This window comes from Heterocephalus glaber, unplaced genomic scaffold (assembly GCF_053883595.1).
Source record: "Heterocephalus glaber isolate CG9 unplaced genomic scaffold, H.glaber_assembly_v1.0 deba00001444, whole genome shotgun sequence".
Taxonomy (NCBI): domain Eukaryota; kingdom Metazoa; phylum Chordata; class Mammalia; order Rodentia; family Bathyergidae; genus Heterocephalus; species Heterocephalus glaber.
In genome coordinates this window covers 9,962,859-9,981,458 of record NW_028258297.1, presented here as the reverse complement: position 1 = coordinate 9,981,458, position 18,600 = coordinate 9,962,859, and the positions used below count along the sequence as shown (strand labels likewise).

The window sequence follows — 18,600 nt, the reverse complement described above, 5'->3', positions numbered from 1 at the left end:
CAGCCATGTTTATTCTGCAAGCCAAAACCCTGGTCACGTGACCCGACAGACCCATGTGATTGCATCCAGGTGTGTGATACAGCTAGCAGGGTCAGTTAATAGTTCCAAAATACTTTGATTTAAGAGGACAGGAGGGCTGGGGATTTAGCTCAGTGGTTCTGCTGCCTTCCTCACAAGTGCAAGGTCCCAAGTTCGATCCCCGGTACCAAAAAAATCAAACAAGAGGACAGGAGAGGGTAGGGCAGGTGAGTGTCAGAAGCCTGAGGGAAGAAAGAGCCTGATGTCGTGTGTACCGGGTGGGGGGGCAGGAGTGGGGTCAGGTCACTCTGCTCAGCTTAAGTCAGGGCCTCACAGATGCACGAACCACAGCTGAGGCTCAGTTTTGTTCAGGGTCACAAAACACATGCCGAAGCTGGGCCTGCAAAGTCAGGGCTCCTTCAGCCTGCATCTCTCCCACTCTACTTCATGCCATGGCCTGGATTTAGTGCCAGGCAGAGTGCTAACTTGAGGCTCGGAGGCTGCTTGCTGTTCAAATGCCCTTGGTTGCAGTATCTGGTGACTCTTACTTAACTGAGCTTGGTACTTCCCATAGCAAGCTGCCAAGGGGTGCTTACAGGTGTCCCTTCCCATTTCCTCTTGAATATGCAAAGGGGGAGCTGGAAACCATCTGCACTCCACAAAATATACACTTGACCATAGCCAAAAGGTGGAGAAGTGATTGTGCTCTACAAATCCTAACTCTGACCAAATAAGCCTTATCCCTCTGAAAACAAGGTAGTCGCGGAATGACCCAAGTTAAATATGTTTTATTGGCCAATTAATTGCTGTGGTTAAACATTTGCCCAAGGTTATAAGAAATGAAATAGGCAGGGCCTAAGACAGGTGGAAGAAGGCCTCATCTTCATTCCTACGTTCAGAAACGAAATGAGCAGGACACACAGAGGCTGGAGGTGGTAGGGAGAGAGCCGCTGGATGCCTTGTGATAGGCGTCCATGGGGGTGAGACCTGGGCCTTGCTGTCACTGAGAAAGGACTTGAAGTCTGTGCCTGTGACTGTCGGTGGCTCAGAGGCTCCACCAGTGGCTGCAGCATTCCAGGTGGTGTCCGGGGCACTGTTTGCCCCATGCTGTCAGGCAGGGGAGTGTTGAGCATCTTTTGATGTGGCTGAAGGCCAGTACAGGTGGGCTGACGTGAGGATGGCCCTGCCCTGCCCTGCCAAGGGGTGGGGTCTGGCTGTCCAGAGTGGGCTGCCCTGCCCCATCTCTGATTAGGTGGTGGCCAGAGCCTTCCTAAGTGCCTCACTCCTCTTGTGGTCAATGTCTTCCATTTCCCGTATTTTCTGCAAAAGGGATCAGGGAAAGCGGGTGTGGGTAGGGGCTGGAGAAGCCACCATCATTCTGGCCAGAGCTTGAGACTCCATGTGACTTTAGCCACAGTGCTCCATGGTTTCGCCTCCCATCTGTGCTCTACACATGGCCGGGAGGACAGCGGCGGTGAAACCAGACTTGGTTTCGTTCATCCTACCTGAGAGATCTCGGTGAGGATGATCCTTTGGTATTGCTTGCCTTGACCCAGGGCCTCCATGGTGGCCAGGAATTCCTTTCTCTCCTGGATTTCCCTCACCACTGGACAGAGGAGAAGGGACATCAGAGCAGGGACATGGGGACCCCATGCTCCTTGAGGGGGTGGACAGTGTCTGATGCAGACACTTTTTCTCTTGTTGGCCCCATCCAGTTGTACACACACAACACATGGCTCACGTTCTTCAAACCGGTCTGCCTCAGGGGCTGGCTCCTCTTGCGGCACAGGAGTGCCCTTTCTTTTCCTTTCCTCTGGGTCCTTCCCAGTGGCAAAGATATTTTGGAGTCTTCGTTTCTCCTTCTCCAGATCTCCTGCAGGGCCCAGAAATGGCCTTATTAGGCATGAAGAGCACCCAAATCTCTGTTTCCATCCGGGAGTGCTACGGGGTTTCTGGGTCACAGGGAGAGGGCTTTGCAGACTGCAGCTTTGCCCCTGGGTGTGCCTGAGCTTGTCACATCAAGATGAGAGGAAGTGGTGGGAAGAAGCAAGGAAGATGTGCTGAAACCCACACAAAAAACTTGGTGCAGGGCAAGGCTACGAAAATTCAGGGACCTGGGGTCCCAGTGGTCAAAGCCTGTGTGCCAGGAACTGCAGGGACATCTCAGGAGAGTCTGGGCAAAAGTCACAGTGGATGCCAGGGAGGAAGTGGGGAAGAGGGCTCTGTGACGTGGGCTGGAGAGCAGAGGGACCTGACTCAAGGGAGCAGCAGAGGGTGATAGGACAGCGACAGCGGCAACGAAACCTGACTTGGCTTAGTGGCATCCAGTTAATCAGGAAAGAAAGTTTGGGAAAAAAATAACAAGAGGCCAGCCTAACTGGTTTCCCAGAGCTAAAGCAGGCCCAGGCTCAAAAGCATTCCTGTAAAGGCAGGAGAAGCTGGTTAGATACCTGCTCCCCTGCCTTGGGGGCTGCCTATTGCCCATTTCCCACGTCCCTGTAAGACAGGACGCTACTAGCCCAGGCGGTGTCACTTACTGGTAGCTTGAGGCTTGAACTGCTCGCGGCTGTAGGCCCCGTTGGCCTGGCACAGGCTGGCCGGCCGGAGGTGGGACCGGGCTGTCAGGATGGGAGGCAGGTAGATGGCCGAGGCTGGCTGCTTGGAAGGTGAGGCTGTCTGGCTTGACGTTGGGCTGCACCGTAGGGGCAGAGGGTCTCCTCCTGGGGACAGAAGGTCAGTGGGACCTGCCTGGCTTTGTTTGTTGGAGACAGGGTCTCGCTATGTAGTTTAGGCTGGCTTTGAACTCACTATGTAGCCCAGGCTGGCCTTGAACTCACAGCGATCCTCCTGCCTCAGCCTCCTGGGTGCTGGGATTACAGGTGTGCACCACGATGCCTGGCTTCCCCCCACCCCAGTAAAGGTGATGCCCCCCCTGTTATAAGTCAAATGGTGCAGAAGAGTCTTCCTGTCCCCCTCCAAGCCTACCCCTCTGTGATGAGGAATGGTAGCAATTTGGTGATCTTGCCTTCCTTTTTGATGATAAACATGTTCAGAGATACATGTGCATATATATTTTTTATATGCACACAAGACTGACTTCAAAACACTGGGTCATATCGTCTTGTAGTCAGTAACCCACCCTTTTCATTCAATAATTTATCATGGACAGCTTTCCAAAAAAATGTTTATATATAACTTATTTTTTATAGCTATATACTGGTTAGAATGGTTATATTATTTATTCAGCTAGTCTCCTAGTTTCAGAACTGGGTTGTTTCTAGGTTTTTCTGTCAGTTTTTTTTTTACTACTTCCAACAGTGCTGCAATAAACGTTCTTGTACGTCAAGTCTTTGAAAGTGTGCGTTTGTTCTGTTTTCCTTCTGCTTAAGCCATGGGCTGGGAGGGACAGTTTGGGGGGTGACAGACACCTGTCCTCCTGCTGTGACCCCACCTTGGCCCACGCCTGGGGACCCTTCCCAGGCCACCAAGTGAGTCCTCTCCTGCTCCTGTCTGCTCACTTGGTCCCTTCTCTCCCCTGCCCGAGAGGCCAGTGTGGAGCAGGCCCCACCCACTGTTCTGAGCTGGTCCTTTCTACTGCTCCAGCCCTCTACAAATCCATTCGTCAAATGTGGGTTCAGCATTTCCTCTGTCCCAGGCCCTGGCCACCGAGGGCAGTGGGCAGTAGGTGAAGTCTGGCCTTCCTGGGGCTTATGTCGGGAGGGGTATGAATGACAATAGGGTGACACAGTGTCAGATGGCTGGGTCACCGGTATGTCCCAGTGGGACTTACAGTTTTTGTTTGAAACAGGGTCTTGCTATGTAGTTCAGGCTGGCCTTGAACTCACTGTATAACCTAGGCTGGCCTGGAACTTGAAGTGATCCTCCTGCCTCAGCCTCCCCAGTGCTGGGATTACAGGTGTGTGGCGCCTCTCCTGGCTGGAACTATCAGTTTGAAAGGTTGACCAGGGAGGCCTGGAGGAGAAGGGAACATTTGAGAAAAGAGCAGAGGATGCCAGGGAGGCCGGCTCTGCAGATACCTTGGGGAAGGGCATTCTCGGCATGGGAACAGCTGGAGTGGAGGCTGGAGGCAGAGCGTACCCGGGCGCCTAAGGGACAGGAGGCCCAGGAGGCTCAGGCTCAGATGGAGTGAGTTGGGGGGCAAGGGCAGAGGTCACAGAGGCCGCTGGAGGCTGGAGGCTGGAGGAGTGACCTTTGCTGCCACTGAAAATCCCGCATACAGGCTGGAGTGCAGGGAGACCGCCTTTGGGGGTGGCTCTGGGGTCCTGGGCGGTGGTGGTGACAGGCGAGATGGGGAGAGGGGGTCCGGGTCAGGTGTGAAGGCCAAGCAGCTGCCGTCTTCCCACCTGCCTGGCCCTCTCCCGCCCTCCACCTAGAGCCCTGCCACCCCTTACCCTCCCTTCCCTGGAGAGACTCCGTGCTCCCCAGAATGTCCCCTCCTCTGCCCTTCCTGTCCTGCCTCTGGCTTTGCCCCATCTCAGCAAAGAGCCTGGGTACTCAGTGAGCTGAGGGCCCGTGGCTTGCACAGCCTCTGAGCCAACCTAAAAGAGCCCGCAGGCTTCGGTAAGAGGAGGGGTGGGACCTGCAGGAGAAGAAGGCAGACCACACCAAGGCCTGGGGGCGGCTTTTTAAAAAGAAAGCTTTCTTTTCACTCACTCCCATGGGTTTAACCCCCTGCTGGCCTCAGCTGCTGCGTAGTTCCGGCTGGCCTAGAATTCACCGTGCAGCCCAGGCTGTCCTCCAACCCATGGTCTCAGCTTCTCCTGTCTCAGCCTCCCGAGTGCTGGGATCACAGGCATGTACCACCATGCCCAGATCATCCGTCATTTTTCCAAGATCAAGCACCTGCTTTAGTGTGGGTTAGTGAGCCAGATGCTGTTTTGGTGGGGGGATCTCTTTGTGGTTAAGCGATAGAGGACACCACATTATTACATTTCTGGGTACAGAGACTGAGTTATAGGATTCAAATGTGTAATGGCACCAATCTTTGGTGGCCTGAGTTGTTCCTGTCCACAATGTGGGAGGAGATCTGACCCTACACTAGCCTGGTAGCCTCCCTTCTGCAGTTGGGGCTGGACAGGCACTGCTCATGTTGGCCTGTGGCTCTCCCACCTGCTTCTGTGATTGATCAAAAGCCCTCCTGATAGGCATATTCTTTCCTTAGAGAAGGCAGTATCTGCTGGGTATGTTGGCACACGCCTACAATTCCAGCCCACTAAGAGACTGGGGTAGGAGGTTATAAAGTTTGACCCCAGTCTGAGCAATTTAGTGAGACCTTGTCTCAAAATAAAGAAAATTTTTGCTGGGGATTTAGCTCAGTGGCGCCATGCCTGCCTTGCAAGTGCAAGGTCCTGAGTTTGATCCTAGATACCAGAAAAAAAAAAATTTTTTTTTTGGTACTGGGGATTGAACTCAGGTCCTTACGCTTGCAAGGCAGGCAGCGGGGGGGAAAAATTTTTTTTAAAGGGCTGGGGACATAGTTCAGTGTGGAGGGCCTGAATATAATCCCAATATCAAAGAATCAGAGAGAGAGAAAGAAGCCAGGTCTTCTGAGCCTGTGGAGTTTCACTTGAATCTACCAAAAGCATCTGTTTCTCTTTCCCTTTTGGTAGATTCAAGAGAAACTCTGAGGGTTCAGACCTGCTAGCATTCACTAATTTATATTCTGGTCTTGCACATACTAGGCAAGTATTCTACCTCTGAGTTGGGCCCCCAACCCTTTTTAAACACAATTTTTTATTTTGAGACAAGATCTTGCTAAATTGCCCAGGCTGGCCTGCACTTGCAATCTTCCTGCTTTAGCCTCTTGAGTAGCTGAGATTACAGACACATGCCACTACACGCAGCCTGTATCTTCTCTCTTGAAGGCATCCCCCACAGATCTCTGTCCTGATCCACCAAAAAAAAAATTTTATTTTTGGAGACAGGGTCTCACTATATAGTTCAGGCTGACCCTGAACTCACTATGTGGCCCAGGGTGGCCTCGAACTCGAAGGGACCCTCCTGACTCAGCCTCCTGGGTGCTGGGATTACAGGCGTGCACCACCATGCCCAGTGCACCAAATGTTCATGCAGGTAAACCAGAGAATGCAAGATCATTTTCTAGATCTTAGAGGGCACCTTGCTGATTTTTTCTTTTAAAATAACACGAAGTGTGGAAAGGCTCTGCATAGCTGTCCTGAGTTGGAGTTCAGCCAATCATCTTGTTTCTGAGAGCTAAACTATGAATGAATAAAACGCATACATGTTCCCTTTGGAGGGCTCATAGGTTTATGTCAGGGAGGGACAGACTGCAAGCACCACAGGGTTGGGACTATTTGGGCGATGCCCTGGGGGAGTCTTGACTGGGCCAAGATTCCTCTGGAAGGTCAGCCAGAGCCTGACTGCAGGAGGCTTACTGTGCCAGGATCCAGATCAGAAAAAGCAAAGGCATCTCAAGGTCTAAAGGCCAGAAATACTCGGTAGACCTCATCTTTTTGCCAGTCTTTTAAAATGATGTCCTCTCTCTCTTAACATGGAAGAGCATAAAAACTATGGCTCCGATCCCTCTGTCCAGGGAGCCTCTGCGGACCAGGTGTCTCTTACTTTTTATGCTGTCCATGAGGTGGCGCTGTTGGAAGTTAGTCAGTTTCGATTCCTTCATCATTGCTGCAAGATAAAGCACTTCCGTGAGGCTTTCTGAGCTGTAGTGGGCCTGCATCTCCCCCTAGTGAAATTTCAAATTGTATCACCTGCTACCTCCATTCTGCACTGAGCACTTTCCCTCTTCTGCTTCACTTTTTCTATAGCACGTCTTCACCTAAGCTTGTTTTTTTGTTTTCTTTTGAGATAGGATCTTGCTGTATTGCCCGGGAGGGATCTAGTGATGCTCTTGCCTTAGGCTCCTGAAAGTAGGACTGTTGCTAAGTTTTATATAAGGTTACATTTTAATTTTTATATTTATTTATTTATTTATTTTTGGTACCAGGGATCAAACTCGGGTCCTTGTGCTTTCAAGGCAGGCGCCGGAATCACTGAGCTAAATCCCCGGCCCTATTTATTTATTTTTTGAGACAGGGTCTCACTATGTAATTCAGGCTGGCCTTGAACTCACTATGTAGCCCAGGGTGGCCTCGAACTCGAATGATCCTCCTGCCTCAGCCTTCTTCTGAGTGCTGGGATTTAGGCGTGTACCACCACGCCCGGCTAAGGCTACATTTTTTTTTTGTTTGGTTTGGTTTTTTTGGTACTGGGGATCGAACTTGGGGCCTTATGCCTCCAAAGCAGGCAGCGGAACCACTGAGCTAAATCCCCGGCCCATTAGACTGCATTTTTTATAAAAGACTTTTTTTGGCATGTGTAGTGCTAGGGATTGAACCTAGGTTCTCATGCATGCTAGGCATATGCTCTACCACTGAGCTATGCCCCCAGTACTACATATTTTATTGGTACCCTCCTACTCTAATATTAGCTCTATAACAGGAAGAATTTTTGCAGTTTTTTTTTCTGTTTCTTTTCCATTGCTGTACCCCCAGCACCTAAAACAGTGCCCAAAACACATGGTAGATTTAAACATTTTTTTATTGGGTAAATGAATGAATATTCGTTCATTCATGTGCCGAGGCGGAAGCTACAGTTATGAGTAGAAACAGTCATAGTCCTGCCTGATGGAATTCACTATCTAGAGGGGAGATGGGACACAAAGTACCTGACTGTACCTTGTGCTGAGCCCAGTGAAGGGAGATGTATTGGGTAATGTGAATGCCGGCCGGATCCTCTGTGGTGGTGGTGAGGAGGGGGAGGAGATAAATGTTCTCTGGGAATGCTGACATTGAAATGTAAAGGATGCATAGGAAGTAGGATCCTAGCACACACCTGTGATCCCAGCACTAGGGAGCCTAGAGGCAGGAGGATTCCAAGTTTGAGACCAGCTGGTACTACATAATGAAAACTTGTCTCAAAACAAAGACAAAGAAGTAGGAGTTATGGGGCCGGGGATTTAGCTCAGTGGCACCAGGCCTGCCTCCAAAGCGCAAGGTCCTGAGGTCGATCCCCGGTACCAAAAAACCCCAAAACAAAACAACAAAAACAAACAAACAAACAAAATTCTTAGTTCTTTGATTTTTGGCCCTTTGTAGGTGATAGTACCCTGAACCTTTCTGAACCCGAGGCTCCTTACGTGTGAAAGAAAATAGCCATTCCCAAGGCAGAGGTCAGGTAGGGGAGAAATGAGTTACACAGGCTGTTATCGCCACTCCTTTCCTGTATCCTCTATACTTCTAGTCCTCTAACCTACTGACCTTTGAGCAGCTCGCACGTTCCTGGTGTGTAAGTGGCCAGCTTGGGGCTGCGCCCAAACCCTGTTCCTTTGATCACTGTGTCCACCCTTTCCTTCGAAGCCATTGGAGACCCCTAGGAGGGAAAGACGCAATGACATACCTCCTGTCTCCTAGCCCCAATCTGTGCTCCTCCATCCTCCCGACTAGGCAGATGAGCCCTCATCCCGACTCCCGGTGCCTGTGGCGGATAAGTCCCGGGGGGAAGAGAAAACGTTAAAATAGCCTCAGTCACACAAAACTGAAACCTCACCCTAAAGACTTCGATTTGATGTGCGCCCGCGTTACATAGAGTGCCCGTGTCTGGCAGAGATAACGTGGGATCGAGACACTAGCGCGTGCTCCCAGTGGCTCTGGTTACCATGGCAACAAATGGTGCCGCCCTGCGCCGGCACACCTTGCCGCTCTAGCTGCTTCCCGGAAGTGATTGCCTCAGGGTCACAGCGCAGGCGCAGGATACGCGTGGTGGTGCTCGAGTGAGAAGCGCGCAGTTTGCGGGGTCTGCGGGTGACTCTCGTGGCGTTTTTGCGGCCAGGGTATCATGTCAGACAACGAGGACAAGTGAGTACCCCCGCAGAGTGGCCTTTTCAAGAGCCTCAGAAGAGGCGAGGTATGGAGGGATTGGGTATTGAGGGAACTGGCCGAGCTGAAAGGAAGAGCCAGATTTAGGAGCATAGACCTAGGCAGAGGTTGGACAAAGAAAGACTCGGGTTCGAGAGTCCAGAGTGGGTCAGCGAAAAAGGTGTCTTTCAACATACTTTCCCTTGAGCTGGGCTCTGTGTCGTGTAATGGGAATACTGTATTGAGAGCAATACGGTGTCGTGTGGGTTTAGTAGTGCTGGAAGGGGGAGGTAAGAAGTAATCCAGAGGATGATCTGGGGCGGCTTCCCCGGGTGGTAAAATCTGGGGTTCTAGAGAAGTCGGGGGCTTGTACTAGGGTAATAGTAGTAGAGGTGGTGAGAAATGGGTTAGAATTCTGGATATATTTTAAAGGTAGAGCCAAAAAGATTTCATGATGGGTTGAATGTGTGGGTGCAGACAGTGGGGAGATCGATCCTGAAAATAAAAATATGGGAGTCCTTAGCATTAAGTATGTTAGTTCAAACCAAGGCATCCTCAGGGCAGAGTGCCAGTAGAGGAGTTGTTCGACCCAGCCTTGAGGCCTTGAGGGAAAGGAGGAGAGTCTCCCAGAGAGAGAGAGAAAGAAGAGAGAAGTGGGGGCCACCCAACAGCCACTTCTTGGAGTCCAGTGAGGAGAGTATTTCATAGGAAGGAGGAAGGAGGAGCCTGGTGTGCCAGCTGATCAAGCTGAATGAGAGAATTGCCCGCTGGATTTAGCAACGTGAAGATGATTAATGAATTTGAAAAGAGTGGTTTTGATGGAGCTGTGAGGGTGAAAGTCTTGTTAGAGTGAGATTATGAATGGGAAGAGGAGTTCAAGACAGTGAGGTTGGATAGCTCTTTCACTTTTTTTTGGTACTGGAGATTGAACCCAGGGCCTTCACACTGAGCTACATCTCAACCCTTTTTATTTTTTGAAACAGGGACTTGCTAAGTTGCCTAGGCTGGGCTTGAATTTGAGGTCCTCCTGCTTCAGTCTCCTAGAGTACTGGGATTACATGGATGTGCTGCTGTACCTACCTTCTTTTTCACAAATTTTGCTGCAAAAGGGAGAATGGAATTAGGGCTGCTGGGGGAGGGGGAAAGAAAAGTGAAGCCTTTTTTTTTTTTTTGGGTGCTGGGGACTGAACCAGAGCCTCATGCATGCTAAGCACATGCTCTACCATTGAGCTACATTCTTAGCCCCGAAGTAAGGTTTTGTTTGTTTGTTTTTGTTTTTTGACACAGGGTCTTGCTAGGCAGCCCAGGCTGTCCTGGAACTCCTGCTTCAGCCTCCCAAGTGCTGGGATCACAGGCATGTGCCTGGCTATTAAGTAGATATTTATCGAGTGCCTCCTGTATATCAGCTAACACATAGTTCTCTGCCTCTTTGATTCTAGTAGGTGATTAACTGTTCTCTTCTGTACAGTTTTTTTTTTTTTTGGTACCAGGGATTGAACTCAGGTCCTTGCGCTTGCAAGGCAGGCGGTGGAACCACTGAGCTAAATCCCTGGCCCTCTTCTGTACAGTTTTGATGGTGATGACTTTGATGATGTCGAGGAGGATGAAGGACTAGATGACTTGGAAAATGCTGAGGAGGTCAGTATTCAGCCTGGAACGGTTTATATCTAGATGTTCTCCAAGAACCTCATTCATTGGTAGGTGGGGCTTTTGGAAGGTGGTTGGATTATGGGGTTTATGGGTGACTGGCTGTAGGAGGTGCAGTCTGGTTGGGTGAGTTGGTCACAGGGGTGTGGCCTGGGTTTATCTCCCTCCCTGGCTCCTCCCTTGGTTCCTTGCTGCTGTGCTGTGAGCAGCCCCTCTGCCATGCCCTTCTGCCTTGGAGCCAGCTGATTATGGACTGAAATGTGAGCCAGAATAAACCTCTCCTTCCTTTAAGTTGCAAGTGTCCAGTATTGTGTCTCAGCAGCAAGAAAGTGTCTAAGACAAGCCTTAGGCTCCTATTCCACAGCTGGAGTGCCAAGAAGCAAGGCAGATGATAATTACCCGAATGTTGCTGCCTCTCATTTGAGGTCTGGATTCTGCCATAAGCATCCCAGTTAGAGTGATCAGTTTTCCAGTCCTGGGTAGCAGAGCAACCCTGAAAAGTGGGCCTGAAGGTATTGTCCACTTGATACACAGCCCACGGCTTCTGGGACAGTTCACTGATAGGCGAAACATCACCTTCATTCATTCAGCAAACATGTGTTGACTGTTTGTTACTTGTCAGGTACTCTGCAGGCTGGGGCTGCATAAGGAGCACGGGGACAGCGTCCTGGGATAAAGCTGCAAAGGGCAGCAGGGCCCACATGAAGCAGGATTTCAGAGTAGAAAGCAGTAAAAACCTACTGACAAGTTTTGAACAAGGGAGCAGAATGATCTGGTTTTCATTTTAGTAAGCAGGTTCCGGCCTCAGGATTGTGGAGTGAATTGGAGGGGGACAAGAGTGGGAAACAAATTAGGGACCTCTGGCTTGGATTGGGGTCTGGTAGTGTAAGTGATGAGAAGACAAAAGATGTATTTTAGAGGGCTGAGAAAGTAGTTTGACAGGGAGCAGCTGGCTGGATGGGTTGCCAGCTTCCTGAATAAATAGGGCTTCCTGTCCTGTGTGACTGGAGGGAGGACACCTACGTGTCTCCAAGAAGTTTCTTGACTGTTTTAGGCTGGGAAGCCAAAGCCCTTCTTTTTATCTTTCCTCTCTGCATGGCACCTTGAGCATACCTGCTCATTTGAGTGAGAAGTTTCCTCTACCTTCTAGTCCCTGCCCCATCTCTATTCTTTTGATTTTGCCTCCTAGACTTGACGCCACCCTGCTGCTGTTTCTCTGTTCCAGGCCTCAGCCTGGCCTAGTTATCACTGCTGCTCACCCATAGGCAGCCTTCTGGCAGGAACTGTGTGGCTGCTGGCTGCCCCATCTCACCTCTGCTCCATTTGCCATTCTGTTGCCTCAGTCACTGTCCTTTCCTGCCCATATGACCAGTTGTGGCTGGGCTCCCACAGTGATGTCACTGCTTCTGCCCTCACGCCTTTAGCATATTCTCAACAGAGTCTACAGGGTGACCTTATCAGCCTCATCAAACCATGTCTGTCCTCTGCTTAGAACCCTCCTCCGTAAATGGCAGGGGCATGTACAGTCTTCCGGGACCTGGCTGCCTGCTTCCTCTGTGATCCTAGCCGTTCTTGCTGTTTCTGGGTTTGTTTGTTTTTGGTGGTGTGTGGTGCTAGGATCATAGCCCACAGTTAGTTGCCCAAACCTATCACATTCTCTTCCACCTCTGCCTTTGCACTGTCACTCCACCTGCCTGGATGCCCTTCCCTTCTGCAGTGGCTTGGCAGCTCCTGCTCAGCCTTCTGGATCAGCTTGTCTTGTCTGTGGTCAGTCTTCCTGACAGCCAGTGAGGTAGGTGACCCTAACGGCTTGTTAACCACTTCTTTTTTCTCTTATTTTTGTTGTTTGTTTTGAGACAGGATCTCACTATGTAGTTGAAGCTGGCCTTGAACTTACCAGGTAGCCTAGGCTGGCCTTGAAATCACAGCGATCCTCCTGCCTCAGCCTCCTGAGTGCTGGGACTATTTCCTCTTGAGTTCCCCTCAAGGGTGTGGCTTCTCAGAGAGTGGAAACTTTTAGCCTTGTGTCTCAGCACTTCTTGAAGTGCCGTGGCACAGGACTGGTACTTAATAAGCAGCTGTTGGAATGTTATTCTTCCCACCTTCACCCTTGTTTTGCTGGCCACTTGGCCCATTGGCTCAGTTACCCTACCTGAAAATGAGTGAGAAGCTTGTGCTTAGGATGTCCTTAAGGTGTGCTTATAGACTTTTTTTTCACCAGTACTGGGGATCAAACTCAGGACCTTGCACTTGCCAGGCAGGTGTGGCGCCGCTGAGCTGCATCCCTGGCCGTGCTCATACACTGCTCAGGGACTATCCCTTTTCCAGGCCAAGCTTCTGTCTCTTCTGCATGAGCAACTGGCTCTGGATTCTCGATCATGATTCCTCTCAATGTTAGGTCTGAGGCTCTGGCCCAATTAGCTGACTCTCCAAGCCCCTGGCATGGAGACTGTAATCCCTGCCTCCTGGGTTACTGTGAGGATTACATGGGGAGTTAGCGAGCAGTTCCACGTCCCTGGCACCCAGCCAGCATCAATGGTGGTAGTAGTGCTTGTCATTGTCACTGCTACCTCACCACCCCAAAAACACACCCTGAGATTTTCCTTGTTCTGTCTCGTGTCTAGGAGGGCCAGGAGAACGTGGAGATCCTCCCCTCTGGGGAACGACCCCAGGCCAACCAGAAGCGAATCACCACCCCATACATGACCAAGTATGAGCGAGCCCGTGTACTGGGGACCCGAGCGCTCCAGATCGCGTGAGTGTGAACCCCTGCTATCTCTTTTGTCACGAAGCCCACGGTGAGGCCCTGAGCTGCTGCCCCTGAACACAGGCCCTTTCTCCTCGCACATCTGAATGGAGGTGGTGCTGTCTCTGTGGGCCAGGTGTTGTACTGGCCCCTGGCCCTTAGGGAGGCTGTGACCTGATAGGAGAAATAGAATATGAGAAGGAGCTGAGAAATCAAATAACAATACAGGAGAAAATAGTAATAAAAACAGAACAAGGTGATTGCCCATTAGGTTGGTGAAGTAAAACAGGAGTGTGAATTCAAGAGAGCCCTGGCCTGTGTGTGCTGACAGTCAGGCGGCAGCCCTCAGCAGGGCAAAAGTGGTTTTATTTTGTTTTTGTGGTACTGGAGATTGAACCTAGGGCCTTCATACAGATCTATATCCCAGCCCTTTTTTTATTTTTTGAGGCAGGTCTTGCTAAGTTGCCCAGGCTGGCCTTGAACCTGCAATCCTCCCACCTCAGCCTCCTGAGATGCTAGGATTATAAGCATGTGATGTTATGCCTGTTTTTTTTTTTTGTTTGCTTGTTTGTTTGTTTATTTGACAGGGTCACAATTCATAGCTCAGACTGGCCTCAAATTTGTTATCCTCCTGCCACAGTGGTTTTTTTTTTTTTTTTTTTTGAGACAGGGTCTCCTTATGTAGCCCAGGCTGGCCTTGAGCACACTGTATAGCTCAGGCTGGCCTCAAATCTATAATCTTTCCACCAGGGGTTAGGGTTGGAGTTGCAGGTGTGCACCCCCACACCTGGCCAGAAGCTGGTTATCAATGTGAAGGAGATGCCAGCTTAGTGGGGTAGGGAGGGTGCACCCTGTTGTGAAAGCCCAGAGCAGTGGTGGGCTCCTGGGGAATGAGAAATTAGCAGCTTTTCCTTTTCATCTAAGTTCAGGAGAGCAAGACCCAGGAAGAGACAGTAGATGGGGAGACAGACTGGTGACTACGGTCACCTGTTAGCATGGGCAGCACAGGCCAAGGTGGAGAGCAGACTGAGGCCCTCTGCAGTCAGGCATCCCACAGGTGGGGCTCCCTCTTGAGGAGGCCAGGCTGGAGGCCTCCTTTTCCAGAAAGGAGGGAGGACAGAGGCAGGGGTATTAGTGTATCCCCGTGGGAGATCCTTCAGGGAGCCCAGGAGGATAAGGAAAGGGGCCCCTGTTCCACACTTCTTGTAATCCCATGTGGGAAAGGGGGAGCATCTAGAAGAGGGGGTAAGGAGTGAACGGGGAATTCATGTGGAAAGAAAAGTGGGCCAGATGTGCTGGAGGGCAGTGGCACTGCTGTATCACTGGTGTTCACAGCACTGGACTCTCCTCTGGTCCCAGGGGGTGGATGTGACCACGCTTTCTGCCTTGGTAAAGGCCACATGGATGGCAGTAATGTTCTACCCCGTTCCTCAGCACTAAACTTTCTGCTGGCCTGGTTGTGCTCCTGACTCCTAACCCACATTGGTTACCACCTGGGTCAGGATCCTCTAGGCCTGCACCATCAACTATAATCACCAGCTCCATGTAGCCATTTAAATTAAGCAAAATAACAGCTGGAGGTGGTGGTGCACGCCTGTAATTCTAACTGCTCAGGGGGCTGAAGCAGGAGGATCACAAAGTTGAGCCCAGTTTGGGTAACTTGACAAAACCTTATCTTTTTGTAAAGACACCCTTTTTTTTTTCTGGTACTGGGGATCGAACTTGGGACCTTGCACTTGCGAGTCAGGCACTGGAACCACTGAGCTACATTCCCAGCCCTATCTTTTTATAAAGTGCAAAGAACTGGGGATGTAGCCCAGTGGTAGAGTACTTGCCTAGTGTGAGTGAGGCCTTGGGTCCATTCCCCAGTACTACAATCAATCAGTAAAAATTCATTTTCTGTTTCACTGGCTGTGTTTCAGTGCTTAGTAGCTGCACGTGGCTCACGGTTACTGTAAGTGGTAGGCCAGGTACAGAGCCTCAGTGCAGAGCATTCCACAGTGCCTGGTCAGCTGGCTGAAAATGCCCACTGGGAAGACTCCTTCCTGAATTTGGTTATGTGCAAGTCAGACATCTCCCAGCACTGGAGTGCTGTGCCGGCGCCTGTCAGGGATGCAGGAATGTCACACACACACACACGCACACACCCCCGACACTCCCCCCCACCCCGTTTTCCTGCGGGACAAATGGACCTGTGCACAATTATCCAGGATCTAAGACAGAGATGGGTGGTATGTTACAAAGGCTCCAAAAAGAGAGGGGGCTCTTGATGGAGGGGGGAGGGGGGAGGATTCCCACAGGGACAAAGGGAAATGGTTTTGTGGGTATCCCAGGCATGTGGGTTACGGTGGGAGACAACTTGGGGCAGTGCTGAAAAGATGTCACCAGTGCCTGGAGGGACAGGTTCAGATTGGTGTGTTTTTTGTTTTTTGTTTTTGTTTTTTTTTTGATACCAGGGCTCAACTCCAGTCCTTGTGCTTGTGAGGCAAGCGGCAGAACCACTGAGCTAAATCCCCAGCCCTAGATTGGGCTTGTCTTTTCTTTTCTTTCTTTCTTCTTTTTTGAGACAGGATCTCACTAGGTAGTTCAGGCTGGCTATGAACTCACTGTATAGCCCAGGCTACCTCAAACTCATGGCCATCCTCCTGCCTCAGCCTCCTGAGTTCTGGGATTACAGGTTTATGGCACCATGCCCTGCTTCAACATTTTTGGCTAGGTTTTGAATGAAGTTTCAGTCTGGTTCCTAGCACCATCTGGTGGCCGAGGTGCTTGTTTTATCTACTTCCTGACTGAATAGGACATGTTCATATACTCAAGGTCCCACTCCTGTGCTTTGCTAATTCCATGAGCATGGTAGGCCTGGGTGAATGAGTGACCTTGAGTTATTCCTTGAAAGAAAGAAGTCATAGGCAGATCAGAGTAAGCATCTTGCCATGTTGTTTAAAGCTTTATACTTGGCCGACATTTATTTCATTTTTTCTCTTGCAGTGAAGGGCCTCACACATGCAAAGCATGTGCTCTACCACTGAGCTATACCCCCAGCCCTGGGAACATAAATACTTACTGAGAGAGGACACGGGGGAAGTTAAACACTTAGCCTCACCCTTGGGAAATTTTCAGGCTTTTGAGAGTAATCCAAATCAGAATATTTAGTAAGAAAATTGGTAAGTGATGAAAAAATAAAATTAGTCAGAAAATTCATTTTAAGTGCTGGCTCTCAGACTGGCTGATGATCAGAATCATCTGAGCAACTATGCAGATATAGATGCTCAGGCCCCTTCGTGAGAGATTCTGCTCAGAGGATCTGGAGAAAGACTTCTGGAGCCTGGATGTTAGCATCCTTTAGTACTTCCAGATCCACTGTGAAACTCGAGCTGGAATAACCAAGGCTGGCTTCCTGGAGGAGGTGGCCTAGAATTAGCGTTCCCTGCCTATGCCTGGAGCCTCTGCTGTGGGCTAGGTGTTGCGAGAGGGCCTGGGCCCCCCTGGGGAATCCCGTGTCCCAGGCCACGTGGAGCTTATGGCCTGTTGTGGACGATCCCCGGTGAACTTGGTACCAAGAAAAACAGATGCGGATGAGTCGGGTGTGGGGCATGCAGCAAGCGATTTCCATGGTGGACACACTTAAGCCTCCCCCAGGCTTGTCTGGAGAGGAAGAGCTGTCTGAGGACTCAGAAGGGATGCAGCGTGGAATGTCCAGGTGTCGTAGTCTGTTTCCTGTGGCTGTGACCAAGTATCTGAGCCTGGGTCACATGGCTCAGCTCATTGGGCTCACAGTTCTGGAGTCCGAGAGCATGGCCCCTCTGCCCTTGTCACATGACAGAGCCCCCACATGGTGATGCAGAGCAAGTGTGCTCACTCAGGCTCAGGCCTGTCTTCCTCTGACAGAGGCACTCTCGCCGTGAAGGGGGCCCACCCTATGGCCCCCTCTGACCCTCATCGCTTCCCAGAGGCCCCACCTCCAGATCCACGGACACATGAATTTGAGGGACCCTTTCATACCATAGCACGGGGAACCTAAAATGTGGGGCAGGGGCAGGGAAGAAGCAGGAGAGGGTGCTAACAGGAGGACCAGGGACTGCCCTCTGGCCTGATGGTGCTGGGAGGTCGTGGGGGATTGTAAGTAGCCAAGTGCTCCCGCCTTAGGCCTCACATAGAGGCTGGAGAAGAGACCCTGAGGGGTGGTTGCTATGCTAGGGAAGGAGAGTGAGACAGTTGGGCACTGAGTTAGGCCCATGGCGTGGTTGCAGGTCAGATCGGAGGCCCCTTTGCTGGATGTTCTGTCATGGCTGCTGCGCTCCATCTGCAGTCGCGGCTAGGCAAGGTTCGTGGCAGGGAGCTGACTTGTGACTGCTCTGTGGCCTAGTGATGAAAGCTTATGCTGGTGTCATTCATAGCATCTTTAGTTTATAGATCCAAGTTTATTGCAAGTGTGATAGCACAGTGGTTAGGGGCATGTGGGGTTCACATCTTGGCTCTGCCACTTATTGGCTGTGTGACCTTGGGCAACTTACCAGCCTCTCTGTGCCTCTGTTTTCTCACCAGTAAACGGGAAATGAAAGGAGTACTCACTCACAGGGGATCATTTTTTACAGCGCTCACAACCACAGACAGCACCTCGTTAGTCTGCTATCAGGCAGTGGGATTTTAGCATCAATGGCGAGGCAAGGCACGGAGTGTTTTCTTGATTTTCAAATGGGAATACTGAGATTTGGAGAGAAGGTCAGTGACCTGTCTTGGGAGGCACAATTGAAATCCAGCTTGCTGGCTCCCCATGTAGATCTGTGTTCATTGAGCAGGTCGGTGGCAGGTAGCAGGTGACCTTGTTTGGTGAGGACCAGGACACCAGCCCCGCCCCGGGTTGCTGTCTCTTCTCCCACACATTCCTTGTGCCTGCAGGATGTGCGCCCCGGTAATGGTGGAGCTGGAGGGGGAGACAGATCCCCTGCTCATCGCCATGAAGGAGCTCAAGTGAGTCCCTGCTCCAGGAGAGAGGGGGATTGTGAGGGGGAGAGGGGTGGGCATTGCTGAGACACAGCCCTCACGCACTGACTTCTCCCCTCACAGGGCCCGGAAGATCCCTATCATCATTCGCCGCTACCTGCCCGATGGGAGCTATGAAGACTGGGGAGTGGACGAGCTCATCATCACGGACTGAGCTGGAGACGTCTTCTGGGCTCGCCGCTGCCAGTTTCTAGTCTCACTTTATACTTGTACATAATAAACTATTTAACCTCTGACCCCTCCACTTCCAGCTGTCTGCAGTGCCACCACCTGCTGCCTCCCTGCTGCCCG

General features: G+C 51.0%; 2 protein-coding genes across 10 annotated transcripts; one reads left to right on the top strand and one right to left on the bottom strand.

Annotated features, from left to right (window-relative positions):
- Positions 1-789: 789 nt before the first annotated feature.
- On the bottom strand, positions 790-8,830 carry CUNH22orf23 (chromosome unknown C22orf23 homolog). 9 transcript variants are annotated; one of them, XM_021259018.2, is made up of 7 exons: positions 8,605-8,759; positions 8,316-8,427; positions 6,622-6,684; positions 2,556-2,738; positions 1,744-1,891; positions 1,524-1,624; positions 790-1,338 (listed from the first exon to the last, which is right to left on the bottom strand). In XM_021259018.2, exons 2-7 carry the CDS (start codon positions 8,416-8,418, stop codon positions 1,313-1,315), a joined length of 624 nt encoding a protein of 207 aa, XP_021114677.1. In that variant the 5' UTR covers positions 8,419-8,427; positions 8,605-8,759; the 3' UTR covers positions 790-1,312. The 9 variants fall into 9 exon arrangements, with proteins under 9 accessions (XP_021114677.1, XP_004845688.1, XP_004845687.1 ...); XM_004845631.4 differs by having other exon boundaries at positions 1,760-1,891; XM_004845630.4 differs by lacking the exon at positions 8,316-8,427 and adding an exon at positions 8,455-8,532 and having other exon boundaries at positions 1,524-1,891; positions 8,713-8,830.
- Polr2f (RNA polymerase II, I and III subunit F) lies at positions 8,732-18,545 on the top strand. Its single transcript, XM_004845632.4, has 5 exons — positions 8,732-8,912; positions 10,481-10,550; positions 13,184-13,314; positions 18,205-18,276; positions 18,373-18,545. Exons 1-5 carry the CDS (start codon positions 8,893-8,895, stop codon positions 18,461-18,463), a joined length of 384 nt encoding a protein of 127 aa, XP_004845689.1. The 5' UTR covers positions 8,732-8,892; the 3' UTR covers positions 18,464-18,545.
- The last annotated feature ends 55 nt before the right edge of the window (positions 18,546-18,600 follow it).